Raw genomic sequence first — 26,887 nt, forward strand, 5'->3', positions numbered from 1 at the left:
CCTTTGTTCTTGTGCAAATACCAGGTCTATCACTCACTATCACTCCTATTAATGAAGGGATTGTGCAGATTCCAATCTTGATTGATACATACTGGCCATGTGCTCTTGATCTTCCCCCATGCTGAGTCAGTCAGATCTCCTTATGTGGTCACAGATATCCTTATATGGTATGGCTAGCTTCCTGCATTGGGGGTGCTTTCCTGGCTACAAGCCTAAAACATCCCTTTTGATATCAACTTGATATTAAAAAAGAAGAGGTGGGGCTAGACCTTGGTTTAATAATGTACATACATATTAATATGCAATGTATATCTATATTTCACTTTGCATGCTTAAACTGGATGTAGGTATCCCATTCCTGTAAGGGATATATCCACTTTTGTATATCCACATCTGTAGGGGAACTTATGACACCCCATCCGATTCCAGCCTGTGTTTTCAGCATGACAAAACTGTAACTGAGATTCCATCTGATGCTAATGGAATGTAAATTCCACAAGCATAGGACAACGGTTGCTAGCCAAGCAAGTAACCATGAGGCAGTTCTCCAATTAATGTCTCTTTGAGCTAAAGGGCAGAACTGAGTCTAGGTGTCTTGTGGCAGCCATTGCAAAGGGGGTATGTGGGAATTTACCTTCAAAAAGCTTAACAGTTTAATAAAACTTTCCTCAGCCTCTTTTTAAAACGTTTACCCAGAAGAAATGGGTCTCCTGTGCAGAGATTATGCCTGAGATCATAGCAACCACCAGCCACTACATTTCTACATTCAAGTCTCTCAAAGACCCTCTCTACCAGGTAAGCTGAATCAGTAACCCTTCAATTTTAGCTTGGGGTGGGCATGTGTGCAGAATCCAAAATCCCAATGATCACCTCATCCCCTTGCAAGCGGGCCATGGTGTGCCTTTTTACATTTGAAAATTGCCTTGGAATCACAACCCGAAGTCATTGCCAATTGTGACTTCCCAGTTTATCTAGGGGAGGGCTATTTGACATATCATTCCTGGCAGCCTCCAGATGTGGCAGTTGAAGCAAAAAACAAAACAAAACCCAATGTTGTTGTTTTGTTGTTCTGTGCCTGCAAGTAGTTTCCATATTGCAGCCCTAAGGCAACCCTATCATAGGGTTTACGGAGGTTGGAAATGTGTGACTCACTCACGGTCACCCAGTGGTTTCCATGGCTGAGCGGGGAATTGAACTCTGATTTCCAGAATTGTGGCCCAACACTCAAACCACCACATCAAGCTGGCTCTGAAAACAAAAACAAAAAAACAAGTTTGGGGAGCGATTCTAGAGATTTTGAAGGGAATCTGGCCAAAGCCTCTGGACAATCAAAAAGGACCTGGAGATCTCTGTACGTCATATGGTTTCCAACTCAGCGGTAACGAAAGCTTAGCGCTAGCCCATGTACCCTAAAGCTGAAGAAAGACAGTTTGTTTATAAGAGCTGAAATGGTGTAAGAAAAGTGTTCATCTCCATAGTGTACCCATGCACACAAACATTCCTTCTTTGTCCATATAACCCCTGGTCAGACAGGTTTCACTTAGTTATGAAATATTAACAAAGGCTGCACAACCTGATTACCAGAGTATATACACCACGTACATGCCTACAGTATTCTAAAATAACCAGTTATCTTTGTCAGTGCCTGAAGGATCACTGGCCATGGAGGCTGGGGGATCTGGGCAGTTGTGATATTAAAAAGTAACTTTTCCAAACTGGCTCCAGTATTAGGGCCAGTTCAAATGCCAAAACCTTGATGTGCAAATGACACAGAAAATTTTACTACCATATGGTTGTACTTTCTATGAAGTTGGTTGTGGGGGGTGAAGTATAATTTGTAATATACATGTTGTAGCACATGTACCAGCTTAGAGAAGCTCTAATCCAGCCCTATATGTTCTTGAGTTTGCTAAGCAGACCACAGCATGGGAAGCAATGTTGGGTTTGATGACATCAAAGATCTAAACTGTTTATGTAACACCTTGCCTTTCTCCCAGTATGGGAACCAAGGCCATTATTAGAGCCTTGTTGTGTTGTGTAAATCTACCTTTGTATAGTTAAATGGTGATTGCACTACACCACTCTTCTGCTGAATACCACCACTGTGCAATCAACTGTGTATCTACCCATGTGTCTCTTTATTGTCCCCCTGTGCAATGAGGAAAACATAGTGCCCATTTGTGCAATCCCAGTGAATAAAGTTGTACATTGACTTTTTTATTTATTTTGCACCATCCAAGAATATTGGACTGCGTGGCTGGGATCCTGTTGGTTAGTCCCAATTAGAGCAGATTCACTGAATCCATCGCTGAGTGATTCAATGAGTAAATCCTGTTAATCCAGTGTCTTTTCTTTAGTTGGAATTAACACTAAAATTTAGGCCCATTTGTGGATCTTTAACAATGAACTGAATACATCCATTGTCCATCAGTCACAAAAAGTAGAACTGCATGTGTAAGGGAACTTTCAGAGATGTGTGTCAACCAACAGGATTCCAGTCTAGATTTTTGGCTCATGTCTGTGGAGAGAAGAATGTGATTTGGAGGGCAGAAGTATGACATTAACTTTCCCCCCTACCCATCACTTGTTCCTGGTGTTTTCCTCCCACTAAGCTAGTGCACCAAACTCATATCTGAGAGGCTTAAGAAGAAGTGTCAAGTACTACACAGAGGTCCAGTGGAACAGCTGCTTCTCTTACTTAAATCACTGCCCCCACATGTTTTGATGGTTTGCAGCTGGTTTCCCAGATCTAGATCTTCTCCTGAACTTCTAGTCTGGCTCAAAGAACAGAGCTCTTCAACATCTCTCCCTTGGCCTCCCAAACCAACTGAACCAAATTATCTTTCTTTTCCATCTCTTGTTTTTGACCTTTTCAGTTTCAAAGTCTATGCAAAGACTGGGCTGAATCTCTTTCACTCCCCTTTCAATTGCTGGAGCCAATTCTTTTCTTCTGGAAGCCTACTACTTTGCGTTTGTTCCAAAACAGCCAATGTAAACTCACAAGAGAAGGGCTTTTGCTTGAATTTCCTACTTTTATGTTCTTAAAATAATCCACTGAGCTAACTAGGTTACTTACTTGAACTGACTGGTGAAAAGCAGGAACTTGCTCATGGGGCCAGTTTATTATTTCCCTCTGACATTCCTCATTGCTTATGATCATAATCATCATAATCCTCTTAATGTTTATTATTTGTTTCACTTCCAAAACAATATATCATATAGTAAGCTAGTTTATCATATCATGAGGCTTTCTCCTTCTTTTATCCTAATGGGAGGAGGCTAAACCAGGACAGGTCTCATTTCATACACCTTAGTGATAACACAAGGAGCTCAAAACAGGAAATCTGAAGAGGATTTTCCCCCTATTAACCTTGGGAAAAAATATGCTGAGAAAAATAAATCGAAGATCCAGCTTTATGAAATGCATGCATCTTGTCTCACATTCAGACAGTCTGCTGTACAAAATGGGAGCCCTGAACCAGAGGTCTGCACAATCTACAGTAATATAGGCCCAGTCCAGACTGGCGCTTTGCACTGACCTGGCCACATACTAGGGTTGTGCAGGGGCGGAGTGTCCACACGCCCCGCAACCCTAGTATGTGGCGGCATCATTGTGGTGGCCTCTCATCCACATGGGGGCTGCCATGATGATGTCATGCATGCACCGTGTCCAAACGGCACGGCATGTGTGTGACATCTCCATGCCGCCCCAGACCACTTACGGCAGCCTGGTTGTGGCATGGCAAGGAGCTCCGAAATGGAGCTCCTTTTGGGCGCAACATTGTTCCTGCAGCAACCAAACGGCTGCGGGAACAATGCCGGGGAGAAAGGGGTGGATGCAGAACCTCTCCGTCTAGTTGAGGTTTGCAGAAGCAGAGTTGTACATGCATTGCAACTGTATATGCAAATGTTGGCTTTTGCATTGTCTTGCACATTCATTTACACATTTGGATGTGCATTCAGTGGTGCAATATTGCCTTTAACACCAGGGTTGTATAGCACAAGTAACTACACATTCAGAGGTTTATGATGCACAATGTTTATGTGGGATCTTGGCCCAGTTGTGGAGAACCTGCAGTCCAGGTTCCACAGTCCAGCCTCACCTTACTTGCATGCATTCTCAATTTCATGAGGCCTGCTGAGATGGGATGACAAAGATGTTTCATCTGCACTGTAGAAATAACACAGGGTGACTCCACTTTAACTGCCATGCTATGGAATTCCAGGATTTGTAGTTCTGTGATATATTTAGCTTTCTCTATCAGAGAGCTCTGGTTCCACAATAAACTAGATCCCGGGATCCCATAGCATTGAGCCATAGCACCAGAGCTCTCTGACAGACCAGAATACCTCACCAAACCACAAATCCCAGGATTGTGCATGATGGAGCCAAGATAGTTAGAGTGGTGTCAAACTGCTTTCTCAGCAATGTGAGTTAGCTCACAGACTCCATGACTCTGTAGCCTGGGTATGACACACGTCTGACCTTCCTGCTGCCTCAAAAGATTATTCTGAAAGAATAACCCTCACCAGAAGAAAGTTTATTTGCTCTTTCTCTAGTCTAGATCATCTTGCTATAGAATCCACTAAGAAAAACCTGTTGGGTATCATAGGAAGGTCTTTAAGATGGCATTTTTACAACTCTGATGTGTATGTTTTTCTCTCCTTTTCTTCACCATTTGATCTGAGAGGATTAACTGCTTGCTTCTTCTGCAGGCTATCATGGAAAAAATACACTTCCACCTGGTCCGAGAACACATTACAAGGCTTCTGAAAAAGAAAGTCAGCTTGAGGTCACCGGAACAGCAAAACAGTTTGTCCGACCTGGTCCAGAAAAACGCCTCCATTCTGCACATGTTTTGCACACAGAACGTAAGTCTGATTGCTCACCTCAGAGCTGTTGACATTTGAAGCAGTATATCTGCATGCTTCATTAGGGTGTTATGAAGCATTTCTATATACAGCGTGCTGCAGTTCTAGGCATATTGCAGTAACTGAGAACAGGACAAAGCTAAGCACTTAAGTTTGATGCTTCATGGATTTAATTTAACAGTACAGAGTACAGGAATTACATGCTGAAGGGTCCTGGTTTAATCCTTGGCATCTCCAATGGAAAAGGTCAGGTACCAGGTGATGTAAAAGAATCTCCTTTAAAATGCTGCCAGTCAGGGTAGACAGTGCCATGCTGTAAGGACATAAGGTAGCAGTGATGATTTCAAGCCTTTTACTCCAAGTCCCAAGTCAAGTCTCAAGTCCTTCCAAGATAAAGTCAAATCAAGTCAAGTCTCATGTCTGGTAGCTAGTTTTAGCCGAAAAAAAAGAAGTGGTGGTGATGTGTATGTGTAGTGGGATGGAGTTTCAATAATGAGAAAATCAAGAATGTGTGCACAAAGTTAAGTTTAAAAAATTCTCAGAAGGCAACAGCAAATGTGTTAAGCAATGGGCTTGATACAGAAAAATCTCCCCCCCCCCCATTTTATTATATTATTATTATTATTAGCCTTTATTTATAAAGCGCTGTAAATTTACACAGCGCTGTACATACAATCTTTTAGTTAGACAGTTCCCTGCCCTCAGGCTTACAATCTAGGAAGACACGACACAAAAAGAGAAGGGAGTGGTGGTGGGGAATGGGATCAGGTCCAGAAGTTCTTCTCCACCTCCGAGGCCTGGACCAAGGCAGATGGACTGAAGGAAGGGCTTGGCTCCTTAATGGATGGTTAAAAGGAGGCTTCCTGGGTCAGAGAGGGGCTTGCCTCTGGGAATGCTTCTCTAAACAATATATTGAGTGAAAGACTCAAATACAGCAAATATTTACATACTCATACATATCATCAATATTGCAACCTATTATTTCCAAGTATGTTATATAACATCTTGTTCTCTTATCTTTCTATTTTTATTTCATCTTGTATCTTTCTCATTTCTTTCTCTTCATTTCACATGCTTCTCTTCGTTTCAAATCCTAGCATTTCCTTCCCTTACCATTCCTTTCCATTCTTCATCATCCTTTATCCATTAAGTCTCATTTTTACATTCCAGCCATTCTGTCCTATCACTTCTTCATACCCCCGTAACATATTCATGTACCTTCCTATGACTTTCTCATAACTTCTTAACACTTGCACATTCCTTCAGTGACTTGCTTCATCATTCAGTCTCCCTTTCTATTTACCAATTTTATTAATATTAAGAGTCAGCTAATGCTATATTACCTTGTATGTAATAGTTATACCTTATAGTAATAATGTTTCTGCCCAAAGTCAAATGTTTGGTGTCACACACACACACCCTTAGGGTGTCACCTGGTGCAGCCTATACCCCCTCACCCCCTAGTGATGCTCCTGAGTAAGAGCTGTTTGACAGTGGAATATGCTGCCTCAGAGTGTAGTGGAGTCTCCTTTCGAGGTTTTCAAACAGAGGCTGGATAGCCATCTGCCAGGGGTTTTGATTGTGTGTTCCTGCATGGCAGGGGTTGGACTGGATGGCCCTTGGGGTCTCTTCCAACTCTAGGATTCTCTGAATCTCACAGTTTGTTGCAGAGCTGATTGATTGCAAACATTCCTTTTCAAGGAGGCGGGGTGACATAAACACTATAGTTTTCCAGCTACTTAAGTTTATAGAGTATTTCCCACAAAGGCTTGTATGCCAAGGAATCTTCCTCGCACATCACAGACAATGCCAGGACGTGTCCTAGCACGCAGATATGTTACAAGCAGGATGCTGGCCAAATGTCTGTGGCTTCCTTGTTGTTTTTCATGACCTAGGAATGAACTTGACAACCCATTCAGTATTCCTCTGTGGTGGAAGATTGGTAATGAAAAGCAAACTGTCTCAAAGGTTGGCCCAAGAAATTGTTTCAAATGAAAGCAAGAAAAAAATATTTTTGTAAGACTTACTGGTCTTGTAGAACCACACCAAACCCCAGCATAAACTATTATGGACTACCTGCCTTGAACCAGATCTTAGGAAAGCTTCTTGTTTGGACTCCAGAATATATTTTCTTACAGGCAGCATGGCCACCAAAGATGGCCATATTTTGAATCAAATTGTTTTGTCGAGAAGTGGAAAACAGTGGCCCTCTACATGTTTTGTGCCACATCTCCCATAATCCACCACTGGCTATGCTGGCTAGGGCGTAAAATAGCAGTTGTAAGCCAAAAACAGAACCAGTGTGGTTTAGTGGTTTGAGAGTTGGACTAGGATTTTGGAGACAAAGGTTCAAATCCCCAGTTGGGCATGGAAGCCCATTGGGCAAGTCATATTATCTCAGGTGCAGAAAAAGGCAATGGAAAACCCCTTCTGAATAAATCTTGTGAAGAAAACCCTGTCACTATAAGCTGGAAATGACTTGAAGGCACAAGGCAAAGCAAAGCCAAAAACATCTAAAAGGCCACCTTTGCTTTAGCCTATCAGATGTTTACTGAAGGCAGTTCACATCTTTATATCATCAGACACACCACCTTATTAGAGTGCTATGATCCCACTTAATCTGTCATGGCTTCTTCTTATGGATTCCTGGGATTTGCGTTTTGTGGTACATTTAGAATTCTCAGCCAGGGATCTCTAGTGCCTCACCATACTACAGACCCCAGGATTGCACTGGGTGCAGCCATGGTAGTTAAATTGGAATCACAGAGCTATAACTGTGGAATGTGAAAAGACTCCCAGTAAAGCCTAGGGATTGAACTTGAGTCCATCTGCCTGCAAAGCATGGGCTGTGTCTTGGGATGTGTGAGCAATACTGTCTTCAGACATTATTTTTTAAAATATATTTTTGATTGATAAAGCATAAATAATCATAAACTTAATCATGAAACCGAGACTTATATACTCATATATACATAATTTGTTGATACTTTGTTTTTCATTTTGCTTGACATATAATTAGAATACATTTTAAACATTTTGCAGTTTACCTACTTCTCTCCTGATATCTTTTGATATTTTTCTTTATGGCCCATATGCTTGTATTTTGTATTAACTCCCATTTTGTTTCTCTTCTATCATGTCTATTCTATCGTATAATTTTTGTATTCAAGAATTCTTCACTCATTCTAAGTTTTGTTTTGTTCCATTTTAATTTCTGTTAATGGTTAATTTTAATTGTTCAGTGTTATGAAATTATGATGCAAACTGATCTGATATGCACCACTCAAATGAATGTAAAGATTGAATGTAATTATCCATCAGCGTTTGCAGTCTCCTGAATTTTGCAGTACAGTTCTTGGCTGGAAAATTGTGCCAAATACATTTCATAGTACACATTATTATCCAAAACACATTTAGAAAAGTAAACAATGAGACAGAGCATATGTTAATGTGTACTGGTTTTATTTGTTCTTTTAAATCAATGTGTACTTTTAACTGATGTGTGTTTTTAACTGATGTTGTGTGTTGTATGTTAATTTGTTGTTGTTCCCTGTCTCAGTCCATGGGAAGAGGCAGGTATGAAAAAATCATCATCATCGCTATCATTATATATAAAAGCATATTCTGAGGAAAATAAGTTCAAAAACATATACCGTATATACTCGACTATAAGTCGACCTCATGTATAAGTCGAGGGAAAGTTTTGGGGCCAAAATTATGGATTTTGCTATGACCCATGGATAAGTCAAGGATAAAATTTAGGGGCATATAGCAAAGGATCTCAAGGATGAAGCAAAGCAAAACAATATCAAAGTACTTATAAAATTCCAGCAGACATAATAACTCTTTGGGCTTACTCTTAAGACTGGATGGATGAGAGAGTAGAAGGGATTGGTGCTTACCATATTATACTCTTGCTTTTCACTGGGAGATAGTTCCTTCTTTTAAATAAGAGTTAAGATACAGTACTTATATTGACCCATGGATAAGTCGACTTGGTTTTTGGGGGTCAGTTTTTGACCTAAATTTCTAGACTTATACATGAGTATATACAGTATGCATTTCAATAAATATTTATGTGGTTCTTTACAAACATGTGCAGATTGATGCAGCAATGGGACAAAACCAAGTTTTGTAAAAAATAAATAATGGGTAAATTAATGTAGAAATCGGGGCAGAACTGAATTTTGAATGAACACATGTCAAAGTGACATGGATCATGGACAAACTGGTCCAGATGTTTGTTGCTGCAATACTGAATTATGGGCCTTACCCAGACTATTAAAAGTCCAGCCAAGGAAATCTGAGTTCAAATTATGCTACCTGGCCAAGGGTGACATTGAGTATGTCATGTTCTCTCAGCATAAGATGGAAAAGGCTTTGAGGAAAGGAATTTAACTCAATAGCATTTGAACGTATTCCAGTTCTGTGATTCCATCTTTGGAGTACTTGTTTAGTATATACAGAGGAGAGTATATACTTTTTGAATATTCAGAGATCTGCATGATATATGATTAAATTTTGTCATTGCAGGGGTCCAAAGCCACCTGGCTGAATTCTGCACTCCCAAGTCTGGCTGAAATCATCAAGCTCCAAGATACAAATGCCATCATGGTTGAAGTTGGTGTACTTGCAAACAAATATCCTGATATCAGGTAAGGGGGAAAAGAAGACAAAATAAAGTTACTTGCAAGCACAAAGCTAGTCCTGGAACACTGGCTGTGAGCCAATGATCTATCACCTGCACCAGGGACAGAAGTCATGTACCCCTCCAAATGTTCTTGGACTGCACCTCCCAACATTCCTCCCCATCAGCTATGCTAGCTAGGAATTGTGGGGCTTGCAGTCCAACAGCCTTGGGAGGGTTGCATGGTTCTCATCTCTGATCTATGCCATTGTATATACCGTACAATGTGGGGTGCTACACCTTAGCGCTGCAATTCAGCCAAAAAATGCAGGCACTGGGCAGCCTCAGTCAACCTGCACTTCCTGTTTTCATAGCCCTCCACTTCCTTCTTAATTGGCAGACAAGAAGGCACAGCCCCTTTCCCCCAAAAAAAGACTAAGGGTTCTGCCACACTGCAGGATTAATGCAGATGGACACATCTTGAACTGCCATGGTTCCATCCTATGAATTTTTAGTTTGTTGTGGCACCAGGGCGCTCTGACATAGAACGCTAAATAGCTCACAAAACTATAAGTCCCAGAATTCCATATCATTGGGCCATGGCAGTTAAAGCAGTGTCAAACTGTATTAATTCCACAGTGTAAATGCTGGCTAAATTGGTCACTATGGGTTTGTGTTTCTTTGAGGTGCTCCCAGGATTGACTGAGCTCTTGCATTTCTGCCATTCTACTCACAGAAGAGGATGGTTCCTTTTTTAAAAAATTAGAGTTAAAGTACAGTACTTATATTGACCCATGGAAAAGTTGACCCAGGTTTTTTAGGTCAGTTTTTTGACTAAAATTTCTAGACTTATACATGAGTATACACAGTAAGTTTTTGAAATTTGTGTTAAGCATGTTATACCCTGGATCTGATGCTGAATGTGCTGGACATTGTCTGGGCTGTTCACACCAAAACTGGGATTTGGGCTGTGTATTGTCCAAACAAGACACTTCCAAAATGGGGAGAAGTGGGACTTTTGGCCCCTGCAGACAAAGCTTTATTCTCAAGCAAAATAGTAGAAGGCTAAGACTCCCAGATTTGCCTTCTGTTTTCTTGGCCTGGCACCTTTTTGTCTCTCCATTTTATCATTATATTTCTGACACTCCGTTCTTCCTCCCCCACCCTTCCTCTTTTACAGCAAGAAACATCTGTCTGCCATCTTGTACATCAAGAGCAACTTGTCCAGCAGTGAACTGAGAAGCATCTTGAATGTGCTGAACATTGGTGTACATGCCACACTCCCTCCAGCATCATTGTTTTCAACAATCAGGGTGTCATAGACTTGGACTATAAGCATGCTTGTTGCTGTTGCTTATGTCAAACAGTTCCCTTTCATGGCAAAGCCAATTTCCACACTGCGCCACTGCCAGACATAGTGACTTAGTTAAAAAACAACAACACAACTTTGGATCTCTGTTTTTCAGCTGGCTCTAGTAATGAGAAAGAGACTTGTTCTTTATGTCACTACAAAATGTTCAGAGTGGAATGGAGCAAAAGTGTGGTTCATTACCTTGAACACAGAGTGATCCATCCAGCAATGGGTCCTGGAAAGTCTCCAACATTTCCATTGCTGCCTCGAGTCTTCCCATCAAGAAAGTGGGGCAAATGCCCAACACATTATCACTTATGGGTGGTATTGGTACGATGCTGAAGGACTCCTTCATTTTCTACTATTTATTAAAGCACTTAACATTTAAATAAATAGTGGCACTTTGCATATGGTTTCTCTGGAAGGTGGGGAAAGGGTTAAATTGGAGAAGGAAATTAAAAAAGCAATCTGAAGAGGAAGAGGGATTCAGATGTTATCTTGATTAAATTTCAAGAGGAAACACTCAAGAATTGTTTCTTTTAGTAAAACATCCTCCTGGATTCATTATGAATGTTTATATGAAAATGGTATCATTTGGCAGGGGGCTTCCCTCACTTTGTTTATAGAGAAGTAATTGTACTTAGTAATTGGCAAGCAGTGTAATATAAGAGTGCACTGAGATGTTTGACTAGTCATAATCTCCAACCCAACCTTGTGAAGAAGGTTAAGCATCCTGACAAGAATGTTGTGAGAAACTATGTGGGATTAACCTACTTATTTTGTCTTAGCCTACTTAGAGGATGAGCAGAATACCACATGTTAATAATAGTATTGTGCCTCTATAGAACAGTTGTAAATGTGAGCATGCCACAGTATATAGTGTGCTTGAATGTTGGCTTTTCAGCCATTGGATCTATAATGATCATGGAAATGTTTTCATATCCTGTTTTTTCTAATTAAATACATTTTCATTAAATACACATGTTCTCATAATATGTAGCAAAGATGTAATTTATATACTGACCTGAGATATTCGCCACCTTGGCCCCTTCTTGAAAGAGCATCCTTTGAATGCAGAAGGCTTGACTGGTTTGTATACAGGCAGGAATTGATAGGTGGTAATGGCAGATTCTACCAGTTTCAATAGATATTGCATATTAGGTAAAACTAATCTGGAACTCTGTTCATTATCTCCAGCACCAGATTCAAAACAGACTATATCTTTTGGCAAAGTGATGCAATAAATGTGGATTGTCAGAACAGCTGCCCTTTAAATTGGGGATAAGGCAATGGCAAACCTCCTTTGAACAAATCTTGCCAAGAAAACCCCATGATAAATTCATTTGAGGGCTACCATAAAGTGGAATAGACTTGAAGGCACACAACACACACATGACCTATGGTCCTCCAAATATAATTGGACTGCACTTCCCATCATTAGCTAAGCTGGCTAGTGAGAGCTGTAGTTCAATAACATCTGGAAGACAAAATCTCCACCCACTCCATTTGAATTTTTATAACTCAGTATGGCAAACCACCTCTGAGTATTCCTTACCTTTGAAAATGCTGAAATTAATGGGATTGCCATAATTGAATATGCAGCTTGAAGACATGCACACACACACACGTTAGCTGTTGCTCAAGCAATTGATGGTAGCATGCTGCACTTGCAAATTGATATTCCACCCTGGAGCTACAGCCCCATGGCCTTCCCTTGAATTTCCAGTAGCATTATAACAAATCAGAAAAATCTTCTAAGCCTCCTTCATCCTTGCCCTCCTCACCCACAAAACACCCACACAGTAAATAAAATGGCTAGAAACCTATTGAGTAAACCTATTGAAATAATTGTTGAAGGGTCAGTGAACACATAGGTAAATCCATTGTTTTGGTGGGTTTGTTCAAATTGGGATTAACAACATTGATCTTGTATAAAGAAAAAGGCAGAATATAGATTAAATAAAACAAAGTAAGTATAGGAGTAAGGCCAGAACCTTCTCCATTTACCATCATAGTCAAACTACATACTCAATGAGACATCTAAAGTCCTGCAAAGGCTCATGTTAAAATACTCCACAAGGAAAAAATCAACATATTTGAAATGTGCTGGAGAAGAATTCTGTGGATACAATGGACTCCTAAAAGAACAAGTGAATGGGTCCTAGAGCAAATCATGCCTGAATTACCCCTTATAAAGTAGATTTGTAGTACATATCACATACCTCATTAGTGTGCTTTTGTACTTTGGCCATATCATGAGATGACATGATTCATTGGGAAGGAAGGGACTTTTGTTTACTTGGTAAATTAATAAAATGGAAGACAGTAGAAAAGGGAGGAACTATCCTACTGGTAGATTGATACAATCAAGGAAGCCACAGCCTTGAATCTGCAAAACCTGATGACCAGGACTCCTAGAAGTCTCTCATTCATAGGATCACCATAAGTCAAAGCCAGCTTGATGGTAAATAACCATAACAAAAGTGTACCTAAGAACATATCCAGGCTGGATCAAAGCAAAGGCCTTTCTGATCCATCTTTCTGTTCACATGACAGTAGCCAACCAGGTGCCAATTAAAAGCCCTCCTGCAAGATGTGTGCAACTGCACCTCTGCCTTGCTTTCCCCAACATGTTATCTTTAATACCAGAATGACAGATAGACATCCTGACTAGTAGCCACTGATGACCCAAATTTCCAGTTTCCTCAGGACCCCTAACTCGGTATAGTTCTGGGTTGTGTGCAGATTGCCAACAAGTTCTCCAAAGCTTTCAAAGCAATGTGAGGGAAAGATATGATCTGGCCGTTTGTGGAAGTTTAGTTTTAGATGTCTGGAAACAAAGAGGGTGGAGCCAAAAGGAAACAAAGTTTAAAAAAACCATAGAAGATCCCAGAGTCCGAAGAAACAAAGAGATCTGTATCTTATCCTCAGTTCTATGTAACATACACCACACAGTTGTATAAAATGTAAAGCTAGAATGAAAACACCAAATTATGCCTATCTGTCAGATTCCATAAATCCCCATGTTTAAGAAATGTGAAGATGGCTTCCATGCATGATTTGTGTTTTGTACACACACTTTATGCCTGTCCATGTTTAAGATCCCACTTTTGTATTTTCCGAAGAGTGTGTCCGTACCTCTACTCCATAAGGATTACAGCAGCAAACAATTTGGGACTTCAGTGAGCCTACATGTGGTGTAGTAGTTTGAGTGTTGGACTATGACTCTAGAGACCAGAGTTTGAATCCTCACTGGGCCATGGAAACCCCCAGGGTGATCTTGGACACTCTCTCAGCCTAAGAGGAAGGCAATGGCAACCACCACTACCCCCTGTGAAGAAACTTACCAAGAAAACCCCATGATAGGCTTATCTTAGTGCTTAAATTTACACAACAAACCTGCCAATTAATTATAAACTGTTGTCTACACATTTCTTAAAAAGATAATTGACTAGCCTTTTGAAGCACTGATGACCTTCAAGTAGACAATGTATAGAATTGAACTGTGCTTTGCATGCCTGGGAGCTGTTGCATTAACACTTGCTCCTGAACTGACATACTGTACATAGAAACAGGCTGTGCTTTGGAGGGCAAATATCCAAACTGTAAGAATGCACTTTGCTTTGACTTTACTCCTTCCACAGCTAGAGCATAGTTTCCCAAACTGGAAATCGTCTCCCTGACTGAAAAGGGCTCTTCCAACCCTGCTACAGGTGATAAAATTGAACTCTTTATATCCCATCTTCCCTTCTCTTGGTAGGCATAGCTAGCATTCCAAAACATTCAGCAGTTGCATCTAAAAGAAAAGCCATATGTGCCTCAGGTAGCCCAATTTCTTCCACTGCCACACATTCAAAATACTCCAAAGAGGTAGAGATGGCTCTTCACATAGCTGCTTTAAGAAAGGATGAGGCAAATCCAGAGAGGGCAGGTCTATCAAGAGTTCCCAGTCATTTTAACTGAATGTCAGCTCCCGCTCCATGTTTTGAAGTCAGGGCTGCCACAAGACATTTTTCTGCTTCAGACAAAAGACAAAATGGTGCCATGCTCAATACTATATATAAATACTAATGGATAGGCAGTAGAATCTCACTGCAACACTGGCAATGCATACTTCCCCCTCTATATGGTGCCTGAGATCCTACTTCTCCAGGTATAACATAAAAGTTCAGCAGACCATTCTACAGCAATCTGTCACCAGCCCCAGGACACGCTATTTTGCTGCAATAGCCCCAAAGTATACGGCTTTTCAAAAGTAGATGGAAAGTAGGAAAGATCAGAGAAGCGTCTGGCTATGTTTCCAAGGCCAGATGCAAACGGATGACATTATCTGCCAGGATCTGTTGCAGGGGACTCCAAAGGTGATAGTGGGTGATGCATCTAGCTATGGGACATAGCCAAAGACTCCTCCAATTCCACCCCACACACCTGCCACATTCTCCACTAGGCACTGATGGCTATGATGGGAGGGCTAACACAGTGATGCTGGATAACAGCGTGAAAAAGACACACACACTACCAAAAAAAAAACCAACCCTAGCGCAAATAAGGCCTGAATTCTCATTAAGAGGATGACTGAACTGAGACTGTTGTACTTTGAACATATCATGAGATAATGTGACTCACTGGTAAAGACAATAATGCTGTGTAAAGTAGAAGGCACTAGGAAAAGAGGAAGACTGCTCAGCAGGTGGATTGATTCAATGAAAGAAGCCACAGAACAAAGTTAACAAAACCTGAGAAGGGGGGTTGATGATAGGGTGACTTGGACTAGGGTTGACCTCTCATCCCTAGGATCACTATAAATTAATCTTGATAGCAAATAACAACAACTGTTATATAGCCCAAATGCAGAATTTCAGCCATAAGTATACAAAGGAAGAGCAGCAATGGGACCAAGCAGCTCTTAAATGAGTCGAGGATGGCCCTTTACTGGGGCACTGGCATTGACAGATGCCCAGTAATAATGGCTGTTATCAATATCCCAGTTTTATGGTAGTATATCTTTGAAATAAATAAATAAAGCTGGGATCCAGACAAGTATTTCTAAAATGTTTTGAAGATGATAATTGTACCTTGGTGGCAAGTCATGGCAGCTGGCCCCATGGAAATGTTTGCCCATCGCCCTTAAATTGCTTCTACAGAGTTCAAGAGCTGTACCTCTTTTTTGTTTTTCCGTCACATTTTGGAAGTTGTGCTCAACAGTAACAAGCTCTGTGCTCTTTTCTGACCTTTTCCCAGCATCCTTACAATTGTTCATTGTGTCTCCAAGAAAAGGAGCATGTCAAATCACAGAGGGAAAAGTACAGCTTTAGAGAGAACTCATACTGTTGGGTCAGATAATATTTGTGTAACTCAACCAGAACTTGAATAAGATCTTGCCAGGATCTAACATGGCAGCTGGTCTTATGTGAGAAAAAAAGAACTTCCTGCAGAATGAACGAGCTCTTAAAAGTGCTGCTTATGAGCTTATCAAGAGTATTCAGTGACAAAGGAAGTGGAAATCTAACATATTCAAAACAATGGCTAGAAAAATAGTGGTTTTGGAGAGGCTCTAGATGCCTTGGCATTCTTTTGGAACCTAAGTCCAAACATTAGATATGTGAGAAAGCTGGAGCACTTTGATAATATCTAGGTTATCAATCACAAGTTTGAGAAAGTAACTTTTTTGGACTACAGTTCCCAGTATGCCTACTCAGAAATTGGAAATATGCAAATGTTACTTTTCTGGATTGCAACATCTGAAGTAATAGTTGGTATCCTTTTGGTGCCTTACACATGCATACGTTCCCTTACACATGCAGTTCTACTGTTTTGGCTAATATGAAAGTATGTATTCCGCTGAAGGTTACAAAAGAGGAGTTGCACATGTGCTACCATTGCCCTTTGTTTCACATTGCTGTACATTGCGCCTTGATTGCATTGTTTCATGTTCAAAGGCATAGCCATGCTAGTCTGGAAAATCAGTATGCAAAGGGATCTTGTAGCACCTTTGAGACTAACTGAAAGAGCGAAGTTGGTAGCCTGAGCTTTCATAGACTAGTGTCTACTTCCTCAGATGCATGGGGTGGAGTGGAAAGTCTATGAAAGCTCATGCTACGAACTCTCTTTCAGTTAGTCTTAAAAGTGCTACAAAGATCCCTTTGGATGATGATTTCACATGATTACTTATTTGGTTCTGCAGTGTCATGATTCTATAACAATGTGGTGTAGTGCAACCAGGGCAAAATTCTGAGCATAAGGTTAAGCTATGTCTCTTCAGTACAAAATCTTGGCCAGGCCTTGTCAAGTCCAGACCAGCAACAATATATATTCCATCACTGCACAATCTGACTAGTGGAAGCAGCTATTAGTGGACACTCAGATCCAGCTGAAAGTGAGAGAGACAGAAAATTATAATGAGGAAGCATAAACAAGAAACAATGTTTGTTGCAGGCTGGAAATTGATGTTTTAGCTAGAACTTGGTAAGTTTTTAAACTAGAGTTTCTAGAATGCCCTAAACAAATGGCTGAAGATGAAGTGAGTTGTAATCCAAAACATCTGGATGACTAAACTGGGAATGGGTGGGTGAAGCCATTTTGGCACAGCGCATCAGGTGGACTGCAAAGTCTGTATTCTCAAGTCTGGTACCCCAACAATAGGGCTGCTGAGTCAGGACTATTTCAAGCCCTGAGTTTTGTAGGCCAAAAATAAGACCTACAGATGACCCCTCATTGATGTCACAGGCCCTGCTACAGGTATGACGTCACAACAAGCAATCCCTGCTGATGTCATTAAGCAGATACATCAACCACAGCTGCACAGAGTGCAACATTCCTCAAGTCTAGCAAATGAGGAAAATATCTATGTCCACACCCTTTTTGTCCAAGGTGCTCTCACTCTCAGATTTCTCCCCTTAGCCCCAAGAACTGGAGATGAGGGACCAGGCTCTGAAACTCAAAGACAGTCACTAAAGTCTGTAAAGCCTCTTTGCACCATATTGCCTCCCAGTTAGTTCACTACCAATGTATTGACTGCATTATCCAACAGGCACAGAAGAGGATAAGATCTGGTTTTATTTCAATGTGGTGACCTTGAATTTAATGGGAGCCACACAGAACCTGACTTTAGCAAAATGTTGGATTGTGTTTCTAGCAATAAGCATAAAGCAGCCATTAGTATGAAGTCTTAACCAGAATGAAAAACATAGGAGTTGCCCTACAGAAAGAGAGCTGTTTAAATAGATATCATGCTACAGGAAGAACTGTATTTGCAGTGAGCTGTGTGTTTAATTTTTTAAAAACTTGTCGTTCTTTGTTCAGCTGCCTAATGAGGGATCAATTCTTCATCCACTTAAATTAAAATAGCAAGAGGGTTAAATTAATATTAGGGAATGCATGAATCCCATAGTTGTGTTTTCCACCCTTGGCTGCTGTTCTAAGATTTTATTTTATTGGCAACCCTTATGAATTCTTTCAATAAACTTAGATTGCATTTCCGTGGGCAGCTTGCTCCTTTGCACCAGCACATTCCATAAAAATCCAGTGGTAGAATACATTTGACTCCATTCTTAGAAGCAAAAAGAGGTTACTTCTCAGAGCCTCACTGGAATCAGGGCCCAAACTTGCAAGAGGTTTTGAGTCTCTATCAAGGATTCAACTTAGATGCCGTCACCAAGCTCTGGTGAAATAATAGAACTCAAGGAATGATCCAGACACACCTTCCAAGGAAGCCCCATTACATTAAAGTGTAAAATAGGTTAGAGTCCATGAACCTTTCCAGGATGGGCTTGCTATTGTTGACAATAGATCAGTTTTGTACCTCCACCCAGCTTGATGAAGATCTGGCTTGTGAAGAATTGATCCTGGGAATACAGGTTTTATTTGTTCAAGGTCTTTACCCAAAGGTCTTCACAAGACCAAAAAAAATGAATGTTACACATTCTAATGGATTAACCCACATGGGTGGATTAATCCACATAGGCAGCTGAGATAGTGTCATCTTTGCTTTCTGATGTACACAACTTTGTTTCATGGCCAACATTATTAAAAATATTCTATATAAAATTACTTTCAGGCTATGAGTATAAGGTACCGTATATATGAAAAATAAATGAATTTCCTGTTTACGCTTGGGCCCTGGCTCCAAGATTATGTATATGTAATTGGTTGACTGACCAAACCCAAAGGGTACTCACCAGAGGCTCCTCTTCATCCTGGAGAGAAGTAAATAGTAGGGTTCCAAAGGGTTCTATCCTGGGCCCGATGCTATTCAACATCTGATGAAGAACATCAGATGAAGAAATAGAAGGAATGTTTATCAAATTTGCAGAGGACACCAAACTATGAGGAGTAGTTAATACCCCAAAGGACAGGATCATAATTCAAAGTGACCTTAATAGATTAGAAAGCTAGGCCAAAACTAACAAAATGAACTTCAAAGGGGAAAATGTAGGATACTACACTTGGGACTACTCAATGAAATGCAGGATGGGCAACAAATGAAATATAGGATGGGCAACACCTGGCTTGACGGCAGTAAATGCAAAAGGGATCTAGGAGACCCAGTACAGAAAAGGTCATTTTATTTTGCCCAGGCAGACTTGGCTCTGGAGGTACACACTTGTGATTGTTACGTATTTACAATTTTTTTGAGCCCCTATTTTAGCAGCTACATAGGAACCAGGAAAGTCTCCCAATCCCCACTTACCAGGCAGCAGCCGCTGCAATCAACTGAGTTCTGTTTCCCCTGTCAAGTGGGAAGCAACTGTCTGATATTTCCACACACACCCATTCCCACGCAGGTGATTTTAGGCTGAAGGAGGAACAAGGACTTCTGCTTCTGCCTGACACACTGGAGAGCCCATTGCTTCCTGGGTGACAGGGGAACAGACTCAATTGCAGAGACTGCTTCCTAATAAATGGTGATAGGAGGGTGGGGTTCACCACATAGCACTGAACTATGGTGATTATGCTTATGTATCTTTGAAACAGGTTTCTGGCACAACAATTTGTATTATGGCACAGACTATTGGCCCTCCGAGTGCTCTAAACCACAGTTTCCACACTCCTCCTCCATTACTTAAGCCTAATGGGACTGATGAGAATCATAAGCCAAAGATTCTTCCACCTGACATTAAATTTTATGAATCTGGCAAAGTAGAGCTGCAAACAATATGCAAAAGTATATAGCCATATAAATATGGGCACCACACTCCCCTTTGTTTTTTTCTACTGCATTAGACTGACAAGGTACTTCTCAGGAAACAGTATGTATGACGATGGCAAACTTGAGAAAGAAATCCAAACAAATGCACCATAGACACAGAGAATAAGGTTAAAAAGAGACAAGGCACATACTCTCTTTTGTTACAACAAGAACATGAACTCAGTTTCTGTTGCCTGGAATTCTAAAATCTATCCCATTAGTTAGTCCCCCCAGCTGGAAAGGTTGCCTGGGAAATGTACCATGAATCATTTTGGCTACAGAAATTCCTTGTTGCAACCAAGGGAGTTTTCACAAACCAAGAGGCCTGGCTTAAAATGAAACAAACTACTTAAAAACGACAGCAGTGACCATTCCAAACCCTGCAAAAGAGAGACCAATTAAGAGCAAACAAGTTGCTTGCTGGAGAAACCTTCTTCTCTCTTGGAGAGAATAAGCTTGCTTTGTTTATTCAGTATAACTCTGGGAACACAACAGATTGATGACCATTTGGCTGAGCCACTGTTGTTTGCAGTTTTGGAATGTGGGGATTTTTTCCTCACATTCCAAGATCACACAGTGATCACACAGAGTCACACAGTGGTCTCCTATGTCACGTACACTAAGGGATTTTCTATCAAAATGCTTATTACACTGCTCCTAGAATAGGGTGAGCTCCCCGTATGCCTCCAGATGTTTTGGATTTCATTGCTCGTAATCCTTCACCATTACCCATGCTGGGTGGGGCTGATGGGAAGTCCAAAATATCTGAAGAGTATACTCTACCCCTATCCTACATATTGCTCAGAGATGGCTTCATATCCAGCAGCCCTGAATTCCATAGGTCAATTATATTGCCCCTGGGGGGATGGATGGCAATCAAGGAAAGTCCATGGCTAAAAGAGTCATTCATCTTGAAATGTAGTACTGGAGGAAAGTGGTAGGAACACCATGGGCTGTCAAAAGCAAAAATAAGCAGCTCCCAGATCAAATCAAGGGAGCCAGTGTCGTGTAGTGGCTTGAGCTAGGAGACTGGAGGAGACCAGGTTTTGAGTCCCCACTTGGCCATGGAAATGCACTGAGTGACCTAAGGCCAGTCATACACTCTCAGCCTCAAAGGAAGGTAAAGGCAAACCCCCTTTAGACAAATCTTGCCAAGAAACCCCTGTGATAGGTTCACCGTAGGTTGCTATAAGTCAAAACGTGAAGGTACATAACAACAACTTGAAAGTACACAGCAACAACTTGAAGGTACACAGCAACAAGATCAAATCACACCTGAACTTTCACCAGAAACCAAAATGATTCAATTAGGGTTATCGTACCTTGGGCATATCATGAGATGACATGGCTAACTGGAAAAGACAAGTATGCTGGGAAAAGTGAAAGGCAGTAGAAAAAGAGGAAGACCACGTTACAGGCCCCAGGAAAAAAATGGTTACCTGTTAAATTCTTCACAACCCTTACAAAATATCTTTTTAATAATGTAACAATTATACTAAGTCAAGAAGCATCAAAGAAAAATTCTTTATCTGTATCTGGATTCAATGGCAAATTTGAAAAGGGGAGGTAGGCCAGTGTCTGGAACTACAGATAAAGAGTTTCAGACTCATTAATTGCCAGAAACACAATTTTTTTGCTAGGATGACTAAAAGTTCAAGCCAAAAACTCTGACTGGGCATGCGTAATGAAATTGATACATAATTATGTACCTCCCTTGCATAAATTATCCCTATTTTACATGGTCATGGGATGTATGATGAGATATGTTATGGGTGGAGTTTTTACATGCATGAAAATGTGGTCTTAAAATTGATCACATGTCTTGATCTGGCCAATAAAAACTGAGATAAAGAAAATTGGAACAGAAAATGGCTCATAAATATTGTGTAGAACATAAGACAGTGTGCCTACTTGCCGCCCCAACTTGCAAGATTGTAATTAATAAATTGGAAATTGCTGCTTCACTTGTTTTGTCCTGCTTACTTTGATTTAGTACTTTGGTACTTAGAAAAATCTATACCTCACAACACTCAAGATCCCTAGAGAGGACGTTCCCTGGGACCAATCCCACGGGGAGATACACATAGGCACTCTTTGGGTCTGAAATGCTGGAAAGTAACTGAATGGTGAGGGTGGAAGGTCCAGCCACACAAGAGCAGGAAAGCAATGTAGAATTTTTGGGTGGACTGCTGGATCCCTTGCTGGGAAAGCTTGGTCACTTTGGCCCTTCTGCAGCTTGGAGCCACTAGGCCAATAGTCTGTAATAATAATAATAATAATAATAATAATAATAATAATAATATGATTTATTTGTATACCGCTTTTCCTACGATCAAAGCGGTTTACAGCATACATATGCATATACAACAACAAAGCAAGTAACAAAGTTCAATACAACCATAACAGTAATGCAAAATACAATATTACAATAATACAGATAAAACACAGTTAATAAAAATAAAAAACCCATAGTACTAGCTGATACATGCATACACATACATCCAATATCCAACTCTCCCCCCCCTCAGCACACAACACAGTAGCAGAGAAGGATACAAACAATCAATCACTACAACTGTACAGCTAGCAGGAACCCAACCCATCTACCTCCAAGATGTTACACAACTGCGCAGTTGTGCAGACGCCGAGATATTAATGTCCGTAGGCGGCATCTCTGGGACGGTGCGCAGTTGCGCAAGCAGATACCCGAGCCCAGAGAGCCGCCCGGCCGTAGCAGCAGCCCCAACCACACAGTCCTTGGAGGAAAAAGGGGGCTGGACCTCCAATGATGGCATTGGCCCACCCTTCTCTCCCCCTCAGAGGCCAAGATGGAGTTGGATGCCTTCGGAGAGGGCGCAGTTCCTTTAAGGGAGGCCTGATGGCATTGGCCCACCCTTCTCTCCCCCTCAGAGGCCAAGATGGAGTTGGATGCCTTCAGGGAGGGCGCAGTTCCTTTAAGGGAGGCCTGATGGCATTGGCCCACCCTTCTCTCCCCCTCAGAGGCCAAGATGGAGTTGGATGCCTTCAGGGAGTAGTTGATCCTGGCACTGAGGAAGAGAGGCCGGATTCCTTGCCACCAACAGAGAGGTGGACCAGGACACCCGAAGGGACCATCCATGTCCCAGGCTATTTCGGTCTACCCATCTCGTTTGCAATTTCCAAAGGAGTCCAGGCAATGGGAATGGCCTCCAGGTGTTCATTGTGGCACGTTGACAGTGTCCTGGCTGGTCAGGTCTGGGCAGGTGGACCTATGGAGAGGCATAGCAGTATACATAGAGTCATAGACCTAGAAGGTGCCTCAAGGGCCATCCAGTCCAACCCCCTGCCATGCAGGATCACACAAGCAAAGTATCCCCAAGAAAGGCCATTCTGTTTAAAAACTTTCACCACCCTCTGAAGTAACATGTTCCACTGTTGAACAGCTCTTACTGTCTGGAAGTTTTTCCTAATGGTTAGGTGGAATCTCTGTTTCTGTAGTTTGCATCTTCAGTATGACATTCCATCAAATATTTAAACAGGGCTATCATATAATCTCTTAACCTGCTCTTCTCCAGTCTAAACACACCCAGATCCCTAAGTGATTTCTCATTAAGAACTTTGATAATTTTGGTCAACCTCCTCTGGACACGCTCCAACTTGTCAACATCCTTTTTTAATTGTGGCGCCCAGAACTGGACACAATATTCCAGGTGAGGCCTGACCAAAGCAGACACACCAGAAGGCAGTCCCTTCATACAAGCACACCAACTGACACACACAACTTTTGTGTTGTCTCCCGGTGTTCATGCTCTCATCCTCAGATCCACAGCCTTCAGGTGCAGTCCATAGACCCATAGAAATGCCCTTGTTCTGCAAGACCTGAGCAGAGTTGGTGATGACTGCGATTCATGGAGATCTCTCATTCATAGGTTGCCATAAGTCAAAGCTGACTTGACAACAACAACAAGATAATAGTCATGCACATATCAAGCACAAAGATAGAGAACAAGTTTGCTAGGAAGAGCTATTGAGCTGTGAGTAATGGCAACTGGGGCCTGCAAATCATTGGTTCCCCAACCAGTGTCGATACAAGTGTCTCTCACATATTTTGGCAAGCATGCAGAGACCAAATCCCAGCTTATTACAGCTTTCATTCAAAGCAGCAAGAACAGACCAAAGGCTAGCATTGCTATGATCAAAAAAATTTTTACAATCCTGTGTGAGTACTTTAAGCTCTGTAGTTAAAATATATGTGATTGTTTTTATCAGCCAATTAACACAAATGTGTTAGACTTGTTTTGAGAGGGCAGGGAAAATGGGGTGAGGGGAAACTCTTTTCAATGGCTGCTTTTTAAAAATAATGTTATGCCATTTTTTGTTTGTTTTTAGTTTGATAAATGTTATTATTAAAACAAACAGGTATTAAAAAAACCAACATACACCCCAACCCCGACACCTGGAACAATAAACAAAACATCACAACACAACAATACAAAAAACAAAAACAAAATAAACTTCCTTGTCTTTCACGTCTTCTTATCTTTGTTATCACAATTCTTGCTTCAAACAATATATGTAAGTTCTTCCCTTATACTTGTTTACTTGTTGTTAACTTACACCATATATATTCAAAGGTTTATCTCCTACTCACTCTGATGTCTAATATATTTAAAATATATAGTATCCTTCATTCAATTATTCCAGTCATATTACAAAACTTATTCCCCAGTCATGTTGCAGATATGAAACCAAAGGTTTCCGTTCTTCTTTTCCATGGCTACTGAACTAAAACATAACCACTGGAATAAATGTATTGTCACAGTGGGTAACAAAATGGCAAAGTGTACATCTGTCAGGTTGGGATGCCACAAATTCATGCCTTGGGTCCTGGAAACCTGAAGGACCATCCTTCCCGGAGCCTGAGAACTGAGATTTGCTAGAGGGCTGTTCCTCTGTGTCCCACTAGTGGGAGGGATGCATCGTGTGTCATCCTGTTTGTGGAATGCCGCCACCTTAGAAGCCCAATTGGCAAAATGTGGAAGCTTGTAATTTGGGCCACCTAAATGGCAGTCATAATGGATGGAGGCTGGTGAAAGAAAATAATCACATTACACAGTGGGTTCTTTTAGGCGACAAGATTAAATATGGCTTTTTGCTAAGGCTTTTGGGGCTTAATCTCTTAATTAGCCTTTCCTGCTGTTTTAACTTGATGATAGATTTGATAAACCTTTATTCCTTTAAAAATATTGTTTTTATTTGGAATTTTTAAAAGTTGCTTATATTGTTTAAATTGTATGCCGCCCTTAAATTTAACAAAGGAGGGTGGCACAGAAATATTTGAATAAATAAAATAAATCTGGCTACCACCACCAAAAAGGGCCTGTCTCTTCTACTCCCTTGTCAGCATTGCATCTATCATATACCCTTGACTGAAGAACAGTACATTCCTTCCATCTGGGATGGTTGTTCTCTTCCACCAAGCACACAACTTCAGGTGGAGCATACATGGAGAAGTGAGCAAGAGGATGTCCAGCTTGCCAACCAAACCAGCCTAATCGACCTTGGTGATAAATGGAAGACAGATGTCGCAGCCAGATTGCCCTCACATCCAGTCAGCATTGCATGAGAGGTATAGAGATGAGGACATCATGTAAAGCAAAATTCCTGATCCTATTCTATGGGCTGGCTGGCTCATTACTGCCTCCACTTCCTCTTCCTCCTCCTGTTGAGGAATAAAGTACCCTGTAACCATTTCCCTGAGGTGGGTTGCATCTGCATCTGCACTGCAGAACTAATGCAGTTTGACACCAGTTTAACTGCCATGTCTCCATCCTATGAAATTGTATTTGTAGTTCTGTGAGATATTTAGCCTTCTCCATCAGATTGCTCTGGTGCCACAACAAACTACAAATCCCAGGATTCCATAGGAATTGCAGACAAAGCTGGAATCTCAGTTCAGAGCTAAAGAAGGTTAATGGATGGATGAAACTTCTAAAAAATCCCCTTTGTCAAGATGGCTGGGGGATTCTGGAGTTGTAATCCAAAAACACAGTGTTCCCAAACTCTGTAATGGCCTGCATTTCTTTCTTTCCTAGCAGGAAAAGACAATACATTAACCTCAGTTAATGATAGATGAGTTCTTCAACAGAAAGAAATTGGTACCAGGGGCAGAAACAGAGACAGAAACAACATGGAAAGAATACCGTTAGGTTCCAACATCCTTAAAAAGAAGAACTGTTCAACATGTTTCATCAGACTTTTTAACCAAACTTAACAGTATGCATGTGTGAGATGAAACAACCTGGTCACTTTCTAGAGACCACCTGAAGAAATGACATTTTCAGAAATGACATTTTCTTTCACCACCCTTCACCCTTGTTTTGACCTCCATTTGGGTAGTCAAAATTATAGCCCTTCATATTTTTGACATGCTAAGCAGGCTTATCTGCTCTCCTTTTTACTTTCTGTTTGATTATTGACACGTGCTCAGTAAGGGATTCTGGAAGCAACTACCTTGCCTGTTGTAGGAGGGCACACCAAGCAACAGTAGGATTGGCAAAAGCAGAATCCCATTCTTCCCCAGCACAGGCTATGTGATACTGCTTATCAAAAGTTAATTTAACAAATGAAAGCTTATTATGTTTAGAAGGAAATAGTATAAGATACGGGTGGCATGCTTTCATGTGGTACAACAAATTAAAAGACAACAGAGACTTCGACTATCACTTTATTAGAAGAGCTTTATTAAAGTTTGGATAAAGATTAAGAACATATTTATAGAGGCATCCTGATGCGGGTATCATCGCAAGAAGCTTTTTTCTCTAGGAACAAAAATAAATAAGAACTGTGGATTAGATATAAGGTCATATTG

General features: G+C 41.0%; 1 protein-coding gene across 4 annotated transcripts in view; it reads left to right on the forward strand.

The window, feature by feature from the left end:
- The window catches only part of TNFAIP2 (TNF alpha induced protein 2), a 38,895-nt gene extending 27,052 nt beyond the window's left edge, over positions 1–11,843 (forward strand). For all 4 annotated transcript variants that reach the window (XM_089522597.1, XM_089522598.1, XM_089522595.1 and 1 more), the window contains 4 exons: positions 673–795; positions 4,717–4,872; positions 9,406–9,527; positions 10,680–11,843. In XM_089522597.1, coding sequence (XP_089378723.1) covers positions 673–795; positions 4,717–4,872; positions 9,406–9,527; positions 10,680–10,821 — 543 coding nt within the window. In that variant the 3' untranslated portion in view covers positions 10,822–11,843. The remainder of the gene's footprint in view (positions 1–672; positions 796–4,716; positions 4,873–9,405; positions 9,528–10,679) is intronic.
- Positions 11,844–26,887: the final 15,044 nt, after the last annotated feature.

Source organism: Sceloporus occidentalis, unplaced genomic scaffold, assembly GCF_023333645.1.
Source record: "Sceloporus occidentalis isolate IW3139 unplaced genomic scaffold, rSceOcc1.0.p SCAF_4, whole genome shotgun sequence".
In the NCBI taxonomy this organism is placed as follows: domain Eukaryota; kingdom Metazoa; phylum Chordata; class Lepidosauria; order Squamata; family Phrynosomatidae; genus Sceloporus; species Sceloporus occidentalis.